We start from the raw sequence: 12,877 nt of genomic DNA, 5'->3' as shown, positions 1-12,877 counted from the left end.
TACATGCATCTAAGAATATGTGTATTTTCTTTGGGCATTCCCCTTTTAAAATATATTTAGTCACAAGTGTATTCAACATGTAATTTGATTTTTGAGTGTTTACATTTTTGTTACCATCTCACAAGCAGGTATAGTTGTGCTTAGCAAAGATGTGACTGTATTGTTGAAGTTGATGCGGCGTGTTGAGGAGGGTATATCAGATTTATTTTTGATACTCTTTTGGTTATTTTTATGTTGTAAAGCTGCTTTGAGAGGATATATTGAAATGTACTGAACCACTATTCAGAATAAAACGCATCTGTTCAACCATTTATTGGTGCATTGATTTAAAGGTTTTTGATGTCATGAAACCGTTTTTGTGTGAATGAGCTGAAAACCAAACTGAGTCAATGCCTGAATGACCACCGCTTATGACCGACTGTATATTTTTCTTTGATTTAATTGATGTAAATCAGTCAAAATAATGCCAAACTGCAAAAATGCTTTTTCAAGTTTTCCAACAAGACAACAGTCAAGCAAGTTTGGATGTAACAAGCTCCAGTAAATGGGACATGGTGTAGAGTAACTTTGCTTTGTTGTGTTAGGCCCAATGGTTAAATGCCAAATTTACCCTTTTCATATGTGTGGCTATCTTTGGTGCTAAAGTCAGGCTTTCACAACTGTATTCTGTTATACCCGTTTATGCTTCTGTGGTACGTCAGAATGTCAAGGACCCCCCCCCCCCCCATGCTAGAAGACAAAATATTATCTGAAAGAACTTTCCTTGAGTTGCTGTTGGTTGTGCGGTAAAAGAATAATTTGCAGATGAAGTGCATGTGATTAATTTGAAACATTTGTTAAATTTAAATTAATTTGAAAATACCATGATCATTTGGTTGTAGGACTAACAGAAGCATTGATGTACATCAAAAGTCAGACTTATTAAGTTGTTACTTTGCCGTTGAGGGGTTGGTTTTCCTTTTCTCTCACCTGATTACAACTCATTCAGCCAAAATGCAACATTGTGGTTTATATTGGTTGAAGACTGCACGGATGCTAAAAATACATACGCCTTTGTAAACAGAGGGAAATCGAAAGTGCTTTGGTCCCTGTTCTCCACTACGGTTTTAAGACTTTTAGTGTGTGTGTGCCTGTATGTGGTTAATTAGGAAGGTCATTTGTGGGAAAGGAGCTTCAGCTCAGTGAGAAAGTTTGGGCCTTTTCAAAAGAAAAAAATGGAATCAGTGTTTTAGTGCGTTCTTACAAAGCAACATAGGATGTAGCTAATGTTAAAAACATGCTCTGCAGATGCAGCATGACTCTTAAATAAATGACTGCATCACTAGGAGAGGAAGTCGTTTTAGGATTAGCGTTGGTGTGGTGAAATGCTTTACAGACTCGGTGACTCACATTGACAGATTAACAAGAGAGCATGTGTACTGGCAAATACACTTACACACATATAAACTTGTGCTTAAACAAACCCTTTCCTCTACAATAGAGTCCCATAAGGAAAATTAACTCACGTCAGATCATCAGTAACCTCCACAGTGCAGCTATTCCCACAGATGGTTGCAGATAAACAACAACACATATTTGTGTGTCAGAATGAGCACATCACCCCCTGCTTGATTTCCTGTCATTGCTCTCCAAACGCCTGGGGTTTTCTACTGCACCACCAGCAGCATCTTGCCGCTCTGTTAGTTAACAAGGCTAGCCAGCAGCAAGAGATGGTGCCCTGCTTTTAACCTGCTGTAATGCTCAGCAGTGTCCCCTAAAGCTGTGCTCATATCATTATTGATGCTAAAGTTGGATATATACCTTCAAAGCCATCCATGTGCAGCAGCACCTGTGGTTCCCGGGGATTGAGAGAGCTCTTAATTGGCGGTTTTGTTAGATGAAGGGATTTGAAAGGCATGAGGAGATAAGTATGTAGAGGGTTGAGGTCACAGAGGGTGATGACGCTAATAGAGGGAAGGCACGCAATGTTGCTATCGTCGGATGTTACTGTTGACGGGAATTTATGAAGTGGAAGTGTTAGTCAGCTTGATTTCTGTTTAAAAAAAAAAGGGATTTTCTGTTTAAAAAAAAGGGATTAAGTGTAATGCTGAAAGGCTGCACAATTTTGAAAACACAATCATTTTTGACTGATCTGGAGCTCTAATTTGCAATGTTGGAGGGAATGTTTTTCACATCATTTTCATTGTGAAACCCATGAAAATGATTGTGATGTGTTTTTTGTTAGTTTGTTTTGTGGAGATCTGAATCATGCAAATATAAGTAGCCTGGACCTCCCTGGCCCCTAAGACAACTGAGACTGCTTCAAATGTATTTGAATTTGGTCACAATCATCCTATGTTTCTTGAAATTCAACACTTAGAGAGTCTGTGGTCAGGCTGATGCTGCTCAGTTTTAGCTCACACAGGAACAGTGATGCTATTGGTTCTTAGTATACATGGTTAACAACATCAGACAGCTTCATAGTAACAACACTACCAATGATAAATGATCTGAGCAGGAGGCAGTACTTGCTGACATTTTAGTGGCTAACAACAAAGCTATTACTAAAAACAAGTCTACCAGGTCTGCAGTGAGCCAGCTAGCTTGCTTTTAATATGACCTGATGGTGCACTTCTTTAATTCATTACAGACTTAGTGGGTTTCATTTTTGTTGTTGTCTTGTTTTTGTCCGTGGCTGTGCAAGATATTTGACACATTGGATGAATTATTGTAAATTCCAGGCTTTTCTGCTTTTCCCTGGCATCAAAATCAGCTACAGAAATGTCAAAAAAAAAATGTAAAAAGGAAAACTTGTCCATGGACACTCATTCTTGAGTAATTCTTATTTATAAGGATTACTGAGAAGTCCAACTGCTTTTATTTGTATTATTTTCACTTGTTTTGATGTTTCGCTTAAGGCAACAGTGTTACAGGATGTTTTGACACTCTGTGTGTGTTTAGGCGGAATTGGAGAAGTTCCCATGTGGGAATGTCCTACTGCAGAGTTAAGAGAGCATTGACATGATCAAAACAAACAGGCACCGTGGTCGCTCCCGAGGTATCTACAGTTTCTGCTGTCAGAATACATACAATGACAAACAACCCTGTCATCACCCATATAAATCAAGGCAGAGACAAAGTGATGCTCAGTAGGCCGGCATTTGAACTGGCTTATCAGTCTGGTTACAGAATCAACAGTGAGGTAGCATGAAGTAGCTAACCAGAAGGATAACATTATGTTAGCTGGGTGAAAAGTTGTGATATGATGAGTGCAGCTTGACTAAAGTAAACTGACGAGATTGATTGGATTAGAGTTACCAATACTAGTAATGTAATAGGTCAGTTATCAATGAAGTGACAGATTTGTGAGTGTAGCCAGTACATTTTATCATGTTTCTGTTCAAGGAGTGGTTTCAGATCTACACCTGAGGTCTTTAATATCCGCCCCCTCCCATGTCTAATCTGACTGAAGGGGCATATTCCATTGGCGAAGTTATGTCAGTGTACACTCTCTAGAGTTGACCTTTAATACTGGCTACCAAATGTAAAATAGTTCATTACTGACTGCTATGCTTGTAATTACTTTTTATGGGCCATTATCTCAAAATCATCCATTTCTCTATTGAATTATCTTGAAACAACCACTCTTCTTTTCTGGTTATCCCAAGAAAACTGAGATGAGTTGATGAGGTAACTGGCCTGTAATTTCAAGAAAAGAGCCTTGTCTGTCAATAAATTTACCGGTTATAAGAAGAAAACAAACTTAGTTGTATAATGCAATGATAAACTCATCCCAAGACAATGGCATTGAAGCAGAAATTACAAGCATTGCCTGTCAAGTGTAGTAAAATGATAAAATATTAAAACTTTTTATCCACCAAAAATCTAGACCTCTGAAATTGTTTCTGCAACTCTGAGCTTTGGAAACATCTTCATGGTTAAGAAGTGCAGATGCTTTAAAAAAAAAAGAAGAAAAAAAAGAGCGTGAACTACCACAAGATGCACAGCTTGGCAGGGTCAGTGAAAGTGCAACCGTCCTCAAGATACCAACCAAAATGGCTTTTTCTACGCACTCAGCTGCAAATGTCTTGTGAGAAAAAAGTAGTTTCCCAACTTCAAATCCGACTGTAACATTAATTTGTACACCAGCAGGTTCCCCCATGAATGAGACCCTGTTCTCTTACTTAAACAGCCTGTCCTGACACCTAATCAGTTATTTCAACGGCCACAGCACAGCTCTAGAGAAGTAAATCCACTGCTTCTTGTCCAAAATTGCAGTGGTTTCTTTGTGAAACGTCATCTGTTTTGCTAACTTTTATTATACACACAAGTGCAGTTGCATATAGAATTTTTTTTCACATTTTAAAGTGTTGGGGGAGGGGAAGGCATGCTGCAGTCAAATAATATATAGATTACTTCCAGTGTCTGTATATGTGTGTGTGTGTGTGTACTTGCTACATAGTCATAGTGAGGACTGGAAGCCTTTTTTTTTTTTTTTACAGTTGCAATATTTTTAGAACATGAGTACAATATGTCATCGACGGTCCTCAAAGATAAAAAAGAACGTGTAGTGTGTGTGTGTGTGTGTGTGTGTGTGTGTGTGTGTTTGTTTGTTTGTTTGTGGATAGGTGGGTGGATCATCATCAATCATTCATCTTGTCATTTCCTTTGATCGGATGTCCCAGTGCGAGTCTTGGCACACATACATGTGGCTGTGTGTGCATTCACATGTGTGCATGTTGATATGTGTCTGTTTGATTACACCACTGTGCATGTAGACTTGTTTGTGGTTGTGTGTGTGTGTGTGTGTGTGTGTGTGTGTGTGTGTGTGTGTGTGTGTGTGTTTATGCGTGCGTGCGTGCGTGTGTGTGCGTGAGAGAGAGAGAGTGAGAGAGAGAGTTTAGACAGGTGCCTTGCTGCAGGTTTAATGACCTGAGGTGAGGTTGACTTCCCTTTGCCAATCTGAATCCCTTCCCTTGTGCCCAACAAAGTGTGACATGGTTTGAGCGCATGGCTGGTGACAGATTCTGCTGTGTGACAAACCAAGGCGGGAAGAGGAACTCTTGTGTATTTCCTCAGGCTGCAGCTCCACCTGAATGTCAAGTGACTAAAACGACTTCCTGTTCAGACACACTGCACCTTCTAGCATGTACCATGTATGCCTGAATAAACACAAACAGCAGAGTATGAGTACAACACCTCACACACGCACACACTCTGGAAATAGTAGATATGCAGTGCACCAAGACAGTGGATTATTATGGTGTTGTGAAACACAAAAACATCCTTTTGCTTCATCACATCCCATTCATCCCCATACCCCCACCCTACCACTCATCACCCGTTAGGCTCCAAATCCCCCATCTCTCCGGTAACTGGGACCTCAGTCATGCCTCCAGTGGCTGCAACAAAGCCCTAGCACAAATTACATTTCACTCACATGGCTGAATCCCCTGCTCTCCTCTTTTCTTCCTTCCTTTTCATGGCTGTACTTTTATTTCTTTCTATTTCTGCTTCTACCTCTTGTCCAGTGAGACTAAATCAACATAAAGGCTGATATTTATCCCGTTGATGTGCTGTAAGCGCCTGTGACCCCCTCCCAGATCGACCCTATCTTGACTCCTTATGAGGAGATGCGCTGTATGTTCGGCTAATGGCTACAAATAACATCAAAAAGTTCAAAATGATGTGAGTGCTGTAAAAAGAATGAAATATGCATCTAAATGTCGTCTGTTCTCAGAAGCCTTTCATCTGCAGCAGCCTGCCAGAACATCCCTCAAAGGGTACTTTAGTATTGTGTGTTTTAGCAAATTGAAAGTGGCTTTTTATGCTTTGATTGATGGGGCGGGTTTGCACTCAGAATGCAAAAGCAAACAGTGATGGATTCCCATACAAATCAACAGTTTGTAAACAATTGATTGGTGGTCAAGGACTGGATTATTTGACTCTCAACCTGCCTGAATAAGGACAATCTTTTTGATATTTCTTGATAACAAACTACAGTGAACTTTTTTCCCCATTCTAAAAATGATGGTGAGGCACTTTTTTTCCATGAAAGTAGCCCTCTTCTCAGCAGCATAATGACTGATAGACGGCTTGTCAAAGGGGAGAGATTCTTCAATGGGGAAAATTTGTTGTTCAGTATGATTATAATGGGAACCACTAAGCCTCACAATTTGATAGGGGGCGTGAGGGACGTGTAGAGGACATTTATCAGTGTGACACAGGACACAATGGTCTTTGTTTGATTGGTTAAATTAGTTGGAGCTCATTTGCTTTTCACTGCAAAATCCTTTACAGAGCTTTTTTGTTGTGTTAATTAAGCCTGGGCAACTGTTTTGTATGCCGCTAGTGTACTGGGCTGCAAAAGAGAGAAAAAGATCATTGTTATTCCTCTCCTGCACCTCGGAGGAGCTGTGGTTTTTTTCTTTGTACGATTTGTACCAAAGATTTGGCTTAAATATTTATTTGTCAAAATTAGTTCGATTTCCTAAGAAAATTAATTCACTGATTACTAATTCTTGAGTTTTTTCTGTGTGAGCTGGGCTGTTGCCAGCATCCAGTGTTTAGTCCTTACAGCCAGCTCATTTAACCTGCAAAATGTCTAGGATGATTAAGGCGGAGGTGAATTAAAGTTGTATTAAATCTGAAGAGGCATTACTCTTGGTGAAGAGAGTTTAACAAATTTACAGTTTTTGTGGCCATTTATTTAATAGAGCTCCCCGACTTTGTGAAATACGCTCATTTGCCGTCCTCTCCAGAGCCAGGCAAGAAGATAGATACCCTTCCTTGCTCTGTGTGCGCAACAGGTAACTGACACCCACAGAGACCTGCTGACCGCTAGTTAGCATAGCAGGGTGACTTGTCGTGGATGGGAAGCGATTGCCTATCTTCATAATAATTGTTACATACAAACATTAATGTAATTTGGGGGAAAACTGTATTGAGTTGACTGAGGTATGCTAACACTTCCCATCCACTGCCATTCATTATGCTTAGCTAACAAGCAGTCAGTCGGACTTTGTGGGTCTCGATTCCCTGATGCAGCACAGAGGAGAGGTGGGTATCCATCTCCTCCTTTGGCTCTGGGGAGGATGGCTAAAAGGAACATTCACCCAAAAGTTGGCAGCGCGTTCCTTAAAAGAATGGTATGAATGCAAAGATTAACCATTGTAAAATAATTTTGCAAAGCTTTGGTCTTGTCAGTGACATCTTTTTCATTTAACTGAAAAAAATGATAGCAGTGGAAGGATTTTAAACTTAAAACACCTCTGAATTGAGAGATTAGTCGCAGTGTCACTGACAGCACACAGCACCAGATATCCCCTGCAGATATTCTGCGGTGATTTGCTCTGTAACTCTTCTTCTTCACTGCTCTCATCGCCTGTTGTGTGGAACCTGAAAGTCACATAGTGATTCACTGGGGCTGCAGTCTCCATTCAGCTGACCTCTCATCAATTCGCCGTCAGACTGGCTGCGAACCTGAGCCACTGGCACGTCTTTTAGTGTCAGTTCAGTGCATTTGGAGCATTATTATTGTTGTGAAACTGCATCAAAGCAAAAGAGCATGATGCAGAGCAGGACTGTCTTTTCACTTTCCATGTCATGTTTTATGTCATTTGCTTTTCCCCTGATGGAAGTTTTCTGTGGGCTTTGGATGCAGGTGTGACCCATCTGATCCCTCACTGTCTACCTACCTAATTAGAAGCCGATATGACATCACTTGGAATCGGCCTGTGCAATGTGCTGTTGTCTGTCTATCAGTATGGTGATACAGTTGTAGATCCTCTAACGTGGATGGATATGAAGAAGTATCACCGATATGTTTCTCTCCTTACCCAGTTTTCATCCGGGTGATGACATGTCTTCTTTGTGTCTGTTCTTTATTGCGCAGGAGGCCAAGCTGCGTGAGCTGCTTGATGTCAGCACTCTGGTGGGAAAGATGGAGAACCGGATGCTGACAGTGGTGAGTGGCCCTGACATGGTCAACATCACCTATCTGAACTTCATGGCCTTCCAGGAGGAGACAGCTAAGGTAAATATTTCAAATAATTATTGTGAACTAGTTTGTGAAAAAGGTTTCGTTGAAAAATGTTACATAACTAGGGGTGGGTATTGAACCACAATACCTTGATGGTATCGATCTAATTGCTTCAATATTTTCAAGTGCCAAAAAATGTCCCCACCCAAGAAGTAAATTTGTAAGTTGCAACTTACTTTTCATGTTGTAAAACTGCTTTGAGTGGGAAAAGAACTAGCTTCAACATGAAATTGCAGAGTTGAAACTAATTACGTTAAATTACTTTTTGGTAAATTAGTTTTTATTTCATTTTGTTAAAATTGATTTGGCAAAACTTTTACTCTGTATCGAAGAATAATAGTTCAGAGAATGGTATGAAAACCCAAGTATCAGTAATGGTGCCAGTATTGATAGTCATATCTTTGAACCATTAATTAATCACTTACATTTTAAACTTGTACGCCCAAATTAAAAAAAAAAAAAGAACAATATTTATACAATTATCAAAGTGATATTAAGTGATAAATAAGAAAAGTTTACAAGTTCGGAAACCTGTCTTAGTTACATAGAACTGTCTTTCTCACTATGAAAACATGTTCCGCGTCCTTTAACTACACCTGAAGTAACACATCTTCCACTTCACTACAGCTTCTGTTGGGTACATTTCAGTGATTTAATAGAGTTTTATCATTATTTAAAAAAACTTTTAAACATTTAAAAAATGCCTTTGTTAATATTGCTAAGTAAACACGAAAAGACCCAGTCAATGACATGACGCAAAGGTTAATTAATGTGAGGAAAATATCATGTAGTAATAATGTGATCGCAGTATCGCATCTTCCTCATTTCACAGGTGGTGCTGAACAGTTGAAAGGGCGCTGTTAGAGCAAGTTTCCATTTATTCTTTTTCAGTTTGGAAGCTTGTTATTCTTTGGATAAAGGTCAGGGTTGAGATATAACCAACGTCAGAGTGATTGTCCTTTCAAATGGAAAAATGAACTTGCTGTTGTAAGAGGCAGTTTCCTGCTTTTGTACTAGATTCTGTGTATACATCTGTATGGTCTTCATGTGTTTCTGTGCATTTTAAAAAAAATGTATTTATTGCAGGAATGGGCGGAAGAGCTGTTCAGCCTGGCATCCAACCTCTTGGTACAGAACATGTCCAGAGAGGCCTGCTTGGAGAAGGCGTATGTCATCTGCACACACCAATATGCTCACACATTGCATTCACACTAAAATTGCAAATCCAGAATCCTCTAGATAAATATGAAAATCTGACAGAGACAATAACCTGTACAGGTAAGTCAACACAAGTGTCACCTCAGATATATACTGTATATTTTACATAAACAGAAACAGCAGGAAAAGGTAAATGAGGCAACTTCCATATAAGAAGACATATGAATAACTCTCACTCTCCTGTATGCACTACCCCAATACACTATGGGCCTCAGGCAGGAAACACGCACAGAGTTGTGCATGTGCAAATACCTTTTATGGGATTAATTATTCCATATTTCATGTTTGCTCTTTGATAAACTTCAAATTGAGTGTTTTTAGCCACCCCAACACTAATATGTACAGAAAAAAACTCCCTTTTGTGCTGCGTAATAATAATGACGATGAAAAAAAACTTTTTTTTTTTTTTTTAAAACACAAGAAAAATGTGGGTTCCACTTATTAAATATGATCATATGTCATCTTTAATTAGGGTCGCGCTACTCTGGGGATTGAGATAAAAAGAATTTTTATGCCATTGCTGGACTGCTGTGTATATATCAAGAGAGCTTTCATATGCTTGAGCATATTTGTATCATACACATAAGCAGAGTGTCATAAACAAACCACTATAAAACTTGAGATTCAAAATATGAATTGCACCAAACGTGTGTTTATAGCAAACTCAGTAATTACATAGTTAACTAAGAAGGCATTCCCTGCACAGATTTGCCAAGGAGGCTACTTGGATACAGAATATTCAAATCTATATCCATTCATGAATTTTCTTTCCTGTCAACAAAAAAAGTCTCCCAGAGCACGATCCATACCATCATCAACATGGCAACAAGTTTCCCCCTAATTAGAATGCATCACCACATCGAGTTTCCTTAAAATAAGAGACCCACCTCTACATAGAGTTCTGGAACATCAAAGCTGAAATTTTGACATTCACATGGACTCAAGGAATGTGTTGAAATTTATCCAACATGCAGAGAAAATTAGTATAGCTAGTTACATCCTGTTTAGAACCGACTTCAAGATCAACAATTTGATGCAGGTTTCCTACGAAAGTTAATAACTAGTTAATTGTAATATTGTCTGTCCAACAAATTTTGTTTTTGAGCTATCCTGCTAACAAACAATCAAACAGACGTACTAGTGATCACATGACCTCTCTGGCTTCAGTGCAGTGAGGGCCCTCATTGGCTTTCTTCTTCTTTGTCCCAATTTAGGGGTCACCAGCCAATGTAAGAGGTGCATGCATGTAGTGGCTGTCACTCTAACTGTTGGTGTGGGTTGAGGGAAGGGTTTCATGTTACGTTGATCACACAATAGATAAAGCAGCTTTGAACATAACAACAGCAACAAACAACAACAAGTACTGAGGCTCATGTACTCTACATACAACAGCTTGCTTTTCATAGCCCCGCAAGCTAGCCCGAGGGCTTGCACTGAGAAAGGTCACATCAATGAAGAGAATAGGGAGAAAAAACAGACAGGAAGCAGGAGGATTAATAAGGAAAACATGTATTAGATCATGAAGACCAGTCCGTGCAGTTCAGTTCAGTAGGTGGTTCTTATTCAGCAAAACAGTGCACCGGAATGTCCATCCTTGTAGTTCTTAATGACAAACGGGTGATCGTTGAGTAGTTTGCTGAACGGCTCGTCTAAATGTGAAAAAGGAGCCACCAAATCACTTCATCCAATCAGTTGCATAAATCGCCCTGGTCAGTGACTCTGTGACCAGTAGAACATGTTCCGCCATCAATCAGCTTCACACCACCTCTGATCCTGCTTCAGTGTCTCCGACGGTTTACAGCGTCACACTTGTGTTGACCTGATTGGAGCTCCGGCACTGATCTACGGCACACAGCTGTTTTATCTCTGCAGTGGGACTCATGCAGAGGGACCTTAACCATGACTCTGCCGTATGGTATTGATAGAATATTCTATCAGACCCAGCTGTTTGATGTTTATCAGTAAACAGAAGCTATTAGCGCTCACCACTGAGGAGTCTAATTGACTTATAAGTCAATAAAAAAGGCCATCGACCGTACAGTACACAGAGAGGACAGATAGAGCAGGTTACGAATACTTTTTGGTCCAACCACCACTACAGCATGAGGAAGCCTCTTTTCCTGCAGGATGTTGTTGAAGTTCACTTGCTCTTATGGTATTGGAGGGCAATGCAGTCGAGTAATGTTCCTAAAATAAGAGCCAGCACATCCTCAAATGGCTGTTTGCCACAAGAGATCGATACAGTAGGGCTGAGGCCAGTCCCTGAACACAATCTCCTTGTACTGAATAGGATTAGTATTGCATGCAGGATGACCTGTGACTTCGCGAGTAAATTGGTAACAGTCGCACATGTCACCTAAAGCAAGAAATGTAAAGGAGGGATTGAAAACTAACTTTGCTGGTTTAGCATTAACCAGAGGGGGGAGAGGAGGCACGCACAAGGAAGGGAAAAATGACTGAGGAAAAAGGAGTGCTTGTCTTAAAGCAACACCACCCAAAAAAGTGTATTTTGTCTTTCCCAGAACTCTAAACTAGATGTTTTGTTGTTGTTTTTTTTACACACAACGAGCTTTCCCCCCCTACTCCTTAGCTTCTTTTTGACTCTAGAATCCAGAAAGGGCAAGCCACGTATATTTAGCTTGAAGCTAATGGCAACTGATGCCCAACCAAATGCAGAACTACCCAAAAATGTCCATTCAAAAACTCTAAAACCTGTTGTCCAGTATAATCCATGTCTTCTTGAAACAACTTTTTGCTCAGTAACCCACAGAAATACTTAGAGAGCTCACTGTGGCACAAAGTGCCATAAGCTTGCGCATTCAGTTGAAACAACTGTCTTGCAATATTTCATGCTAGCACCAAGGTTTTTAGCACTAATCAAAGTGTTTTTCCATTACTTAGCATTTGGCTGGAAAAAGAAGATGTGTATTATACTGGATGATGCATTTTATGTTTTGTGAATGTGCATCGTTCGTACAGTTTTACAGTTGTTAGTCATCAGTTGCCTTTAGCATCATGCTAAATGCATGTGGCTGCATTCTGTAATAAGAAAGAAGTTACACAGAAGGGGAAAATGTCATTGTGAGCTGTAGTGACATCGGCCATTGTAAGCAAACCTAGCACTATTTCAGTTGACCCACTTCACATTTTACTATTTTTGGAGGCTGAAACCGCACCCCACGCAAAATCTGGCTCCGTCAACCATACCAGTCATCAGTGACTTTGCTTGTGGCAAACCAGCCTGCCCTATGCAGTGGACACTGTAATGGATATTAATTATTAGCCAGCAGCCTCTTAAAACCCAGCCTATAATGATGGCTCCTGTTGCAGCAAAGCTATTTATAGCCTAGGCTGCGTTGCCTGTGTTGCTGCTGCATGGCTCTGTGCTGCCAATGCAAGACTTTCAGGGATTAGCCCCAATTCTAACCTGTCATGTAATCACGTCCAGATATTCACGGCATGCACAGAGGGCTGCATACATGAGTGGTCACTCGCCCGTGTATCTTATAGTCGAACTGCAGAGGTGTGTCCTCTGAATTTACATACTGTACAGACATAGTTCTAGACATCAGTCTACATGTTAACTTTGAACACATTTATTTCTCCGAAAGATGAATGTCTATTACATGTTGTGTAAAA

The 12,877-nt window shown here is 40.0% G+C and overlaps 1 protein-coding gene across 2 annotated transcripts in view; it reads left to right on the top strand.

The window, feature by feature from the left end:
• The window catches only part of plcb1l (phospholipase C beta 1-like), a 135,145-nt gene that overhangs the window by 70,503 nt on the left and 51,765 nt on the right, over positions 1-12,877 (top strand). For both annotated transcript variants that reach the window (XR_015110532.1, XM_086188818.1), the window contains exons 4-5: positions 7,874-8,014; positions 9,107-9,186. Coding sequence is in view for 1 of the 2 variants with exons in the window: in XM_086188818.1 (XP_086044944.1) it covers positions 7,874-8,014; positions 9,107-9,186 (221 nt within the window). In the remaining variant the exon portion in view is untranslated. The remainder of the gene's footprint in view (positions 1-7,873; positions 8,015-9,106; positions 9,187-12,877) is intronic.

Source organism: Aulostomus chinensis, chromosome 20 (genome assembly GCF_037954235.1).
Source record: "Aulostomus chinensis isolate RoL2024-O1b breed Wild chromosome 20, RoL_Achi_v1.0, whole genome shotgun sequence".
NCBI classification, from domain to species: Eukaryota; Metazoa; Chordata; class Actinopteri; order Syngnathiformes; family Aulostomidae; genus Aulostomus; species Aulostomus chinensis.
The sequence above is the reverse complement of the archived record's forward strand: the minus strand, read 5'-3'. Positions and strand labels throughout refer to the sequence as shown.